Consider the following 4,431-nt stretch of genomic DNA (forward strand, 5'->3'; position numbering starts at 1 on the left):
TATTACTTTAATAATTACTAATATTAATTTCAAATTAAAATATAATTTTCCTAACTTTATTTAAAATTGAATTTATATACTCATCATAATTTATAATAAAAGAATTAAAACCAATAAACAAATGTTGCGCCACACAGAACCATCGTTTGGGATGCACTACACCCGAATTTATATTCTAAAACACGACGCCATTTTATATTCTAAAACACTTGTGCTCTGACGTCACGTTTTCTAACGTGGTCAACGTTTCAAATAAAATAAAAAATAAAATAAAATCTTAACAGATCCTGAATCAAACCGGATATATAGAAATGAATGGACTCGGAGGATTAACAATTTATCTGTTCTCTCTTTGCGACTGCTCTCTATTTTCGCTCATAAACTCACTTCTTTTTTTATCTTCTGTCTGTTAGAGTGGGTTGGAGAGAATGAGCTTCTCAATTATCACCCCTGTTATTTCTACTTTGCTTCTGGTTGCCTATATTGTTTTCGTCTACCGCTTACTATCCTTGTATAACAACCTTCACAGCCCTCCGCATACATCTTACAGCGACTGTAATCCTACCAGTTGTGGCAATTCCACCATCCAATATCCGTTCGGAAAATGTGGCCTTTTATATGTTGGCTGCCCTGACAACCAGACCAACCAGACCACTCTAACAGACGACTCAGGCTTTTATGCCCGAGTGGTAGGAGATATCACAAATTCCTCTTACTCTACCCGAACCCTTCAAATCACCTTGAACCCTGACTTTGGCGATCCCAATATCATGAACCATTGGCTAACCGACGTTGGATTCTTCAATGTTTCTAGTGTTCCTGGAGGATTGGAAATTACATGGGCTATATCTCATACTTGCGGATCTTGTCTTGCCACCGGGGGAAGATGTCTTTCTCAATTGGTAGGCCAAATTTCGCCATACCGGAAGAATTATTTCGAAGATTGCATCTGTCCTAAAAGTAACGATCAGCCCTGGAATTGCTCTCATGAGGGTGAGGATATCCAAAACTTCACTTATTGGCCATACTACCTTTCCCTATTTCTATCTACTTTACGTTATCTTATCTTCTTACTGAACTGTTTCTGTTTCCTTTCCTGAAGGATCTCGTTGGACGGAAAAAAATCCACTACCTCCAGTACCTCTAGAATTAATTGCAGGTAACTGATTTATCTTTAGAATTAATCCATGCATTACACTTGATTATCTTTTATATTCTATATTCTCATTCCCTTGTTCAACATTCTTTCAGGGATATTTTTTGGAGAGTTAAGTGTTTTTGTCGTAGTAGTGGTTTCTTGCGTCGTCTTCCATCGTGGATGTTGCTGTAAGAGAAATGAGAGCGATGAGGAGCAGACCATCCTACAGTTTATGGACCCGCTCGGCTCTAGACCTGCCACCGTGGAAAATTTCCTAAATTATTACTCCTCACAAGTGCCTAACCGATATTCTTATGCACAGATTAGAACTTATACAAACAATTTGGCAGAGCAGCTTGGAAAAGGAGGTTTTGGAACAGTTTATAGAGGGAAGCTTCCCAGTGGACGGCTGATAGCTGTAAAGATCTTGGATGAATCCAAACAAAGTGAACAGCAATTCATTGCTGAGGTTGGGACAGTGGGGAGCACCTATCATGTCAACCTGGTGCGTATGTTAGGTTTTTGTTCCGAGGGCACCAAAAGAGCTTTGGTGTATGAATACATGGTAAATGGTTCTCTGGACCAGTATATCCATGGAAATCATGGAGACCTGTTGGATTGGAAACAGTTGTATTCGATAGCTATTGGGACAGCTCGGGGCATTTCATACCTACACGAAGAGTGCAGAAATCGCATCTTACATTGTGATATAAAGCCCCATAATGTTCTCCTCGATGACAATTTTTTGCCCAAAATTGCAGACTTTGGTCTCGCAAAAATATGCAAGAGAGAAGAAAGTCACATATCAGCAGCTCACGGAGGTACACTAGGTTACGCTGCCCCAGAGATGTGGTCAAGAATGTATGGAACTGTAACTGACAGAAGTGACGTTTATAGCTATGGCGTGTTGATTATGGAGATGGTGGGAGGAAGGAAGAACATTGACCACAATATAGACAGTAACGCAAGCAAATTCTTCTATGCAGAGTGGGCTTTTAAGCAGGTAGAGAAAGGCGAGTTTGGAAATCTCATGAGGACAGGACACATTTCAGAGGAAGATCAAACATTAATCAAAACGTTATGTCTAGTGGGACTATGGTGTATCCAGTTTCGTCCATCTCGGCGTCCCCGGATGACTAAAGTGATCCAGATGTTAGAGGGAGACGTTGAGATTACAACTCCTCCTTCTCCCTTTCCTGCTGATACACCTCCAATTGCTTTCTCAGATCAATCGTCTGATTCTGATAAATGTTCTTCAATTTATGCTCTGGAGGTTCAAATGACAGATCCCAAATCCACTGTTGAAACGCCTCCACTTTTGCAGCTATTTTCATCAAACGAATGTTCTTCGAGTTATGGTTTGGAGGTTCAGATGACAGATCGTAGAAGTACTCATATCGGCAACACTTCCGGTTAATGTAGCATGTAGGCATCGCAGAAAATGTTTATTTTACTTCCGGATTAGGTAGTATGTAGTATGCATGAATAGCAGAAAATGTTGATTTAAATTAAAAGAATTGCATGTAGAAAATGTTTACTTCTGCATTTTGACTTGTAAAATAATTTTGTGTTTTCAATGAAAAAACTCATGAATGTGTACTCCTTCAAAATTGTCAAGCAGAGCGTTAATTTTGTCTCTTCAATGAACAAAATCATGAATGTATACTCCAAAATTGTCAATCTTGTTTGAGGTATCCTGCCACAGATTTTGGAAACTAATAGGAGAGGGCAATTGTATCGCTACAAATATTTTTTGAATGACTAGTTTGATTGACATGGATGATAATAATAATGTAAAAGAATGTAAAAGGAAAGGTGTACGAAATGACTGGTCGTGAATCGAAGGTTGCGTCTATGGGCGCCTCAGATATCACCATAAATGATATTAACAACTCCTAAATTTTGAGCGTCAGAAATATTGATGGTGTGGTAGCCGGGCCATTGAGCTCGCTCTCCAGTCCGAGTCGTTGTATTCGCCGTAAGACAGCGTTATCAAAGCAAAAAAATAGTTTTACGGACAAAATTGGTTGTCAAAGCAAATCAATATTATATATTATTATACAGCGCCGACTAAAATGGTTGACCAAGATATCGAAGTGTGCTAGAGGACAGAAATATCAGACAGGTAATGACTCTCTCTCTTTTGTCCCTTCGCCATAGGACAAAGAAATGCAGTGTTCCGAAATGGATTCGGTGTCTCTTTATTGAAGTGAAGGGCCAAATTGAGAACTTTGACTTAGTTGGGGAGTCATTTTGTTTAGTTTATTAATGAGTAAGAGTGTAGAGCATTTTTGGTTGGTTGCAATGTGATGCATGCACGTTAACATCATTATGTTTTTCTAATATAAATACAATAAATTTAAAGAAGTTTTAGATTAACTAATTTTTATGTTACAATATTTTTTAAATATAAATACAATAAATTTCAAGGTACGCTTTAGATTAATTAACTTTTATGTTGAATAAATTAATTATTTTACACGAAAACAATTAACTCTTATTGTTGGAAGCTTTTCCAATAAAAACGATACTAAAAATTTGTGTGGCTTGTTTATTAATGAGTAAGAGTGTAGAGCATTTTTGGTTGGTTGCAATGTGATGCATGCACGTTAACATCATTATGTTTTTCTAATATAAATACAATAAATTTAAAGATAAGTCTTAGATTAACTAATTTTTATGTTACAATATTTTTTTAATATAAATACAATAAATTTGAAGGTACGCTTTAGATTAATTAACTTTTATGTTGAATAAATTAATTATTTTACAGGAAAACAATTAACTCTTATTCTTGGAAGCTTTTCCAATAAAAACGATACTAAAAATTTGTGTGGTTTTTTCTAACTTAGAAAGTTGTGGAAACCAAGCGATCGCTGAGGGCTCAATTATATTAATCTTTGCTCAATATAACGTTGAGGTTCCGAGTAAAACACTTATCAACACCAGGTTTTCCGAGTAATAGTGGCTACGTTTTTTTCACACACTTTTGCTTCGTATTTTCCCTTATATTTCAATAAATTATAACCGAAAAAATGATAGGGCAATGGCAGCGTGCCCAAAGACATGGACTTATTGTTGTGTAGCTACTTCTTTTTTCTAATAAAGTTCTAACTCCCGATAAAGTTAAAAAGAAAATTATATAGATTATTTTTTCTATTAACCAATGGAATAACATCACATGGGAAAAAAGCTTCCCCATTATCCTAAAAGTTATTGTAACAAACTAATACACCAAACTAAATAATTTTTTTTTATTACTATTACACTTTATGAATTTTACCGAGGCTTAC

General features: G+C 36.3%; 1 protein-coding gene across 1 annotated transcript; it reads left to right on the forward strand.

The window, feature by feature from the left end:
- Positions 1-428: 428 nt before the first annotated feature.
- On the forward strand, positions 429-2,555 carry LOC149258559 (LEAF RUST 10 DISEASE-RESISTANCE LOCUS RECEPTOR-LIKE PROTEIN KINASE-like 2.7). The gene is made up of 3 exons (XM_089422555.1): positions 429-993; positions 1,103-1,159; positions 1,252-2,555. Exons 1-3 carry the CDS (start codon positions 429-431, stop codon positions 2,553-2,555), a joined length of 1,926 nt encoding a protein of 641 aa, XP_089278681.1.
- The last annotated feature ends 1,876 nt before the right edge of the window (positions 2,556-4,431 follow it).

This window comes from Pinus tabuliformis, chromosome 6 (assembly GCF_031772625.1).
Source record: "Pinus tabuliformis cultivar Carrire ecotype Pingquan chromosome 6, CPIR1, whole genome shotgun sequence".
NCBI classification, from domain to species: Eukaryota; Viridiplantae; Streptophyta; class Pinopsida; order Pinales; family Pinaceae; genus Pinus; species Pinus tabuliformis.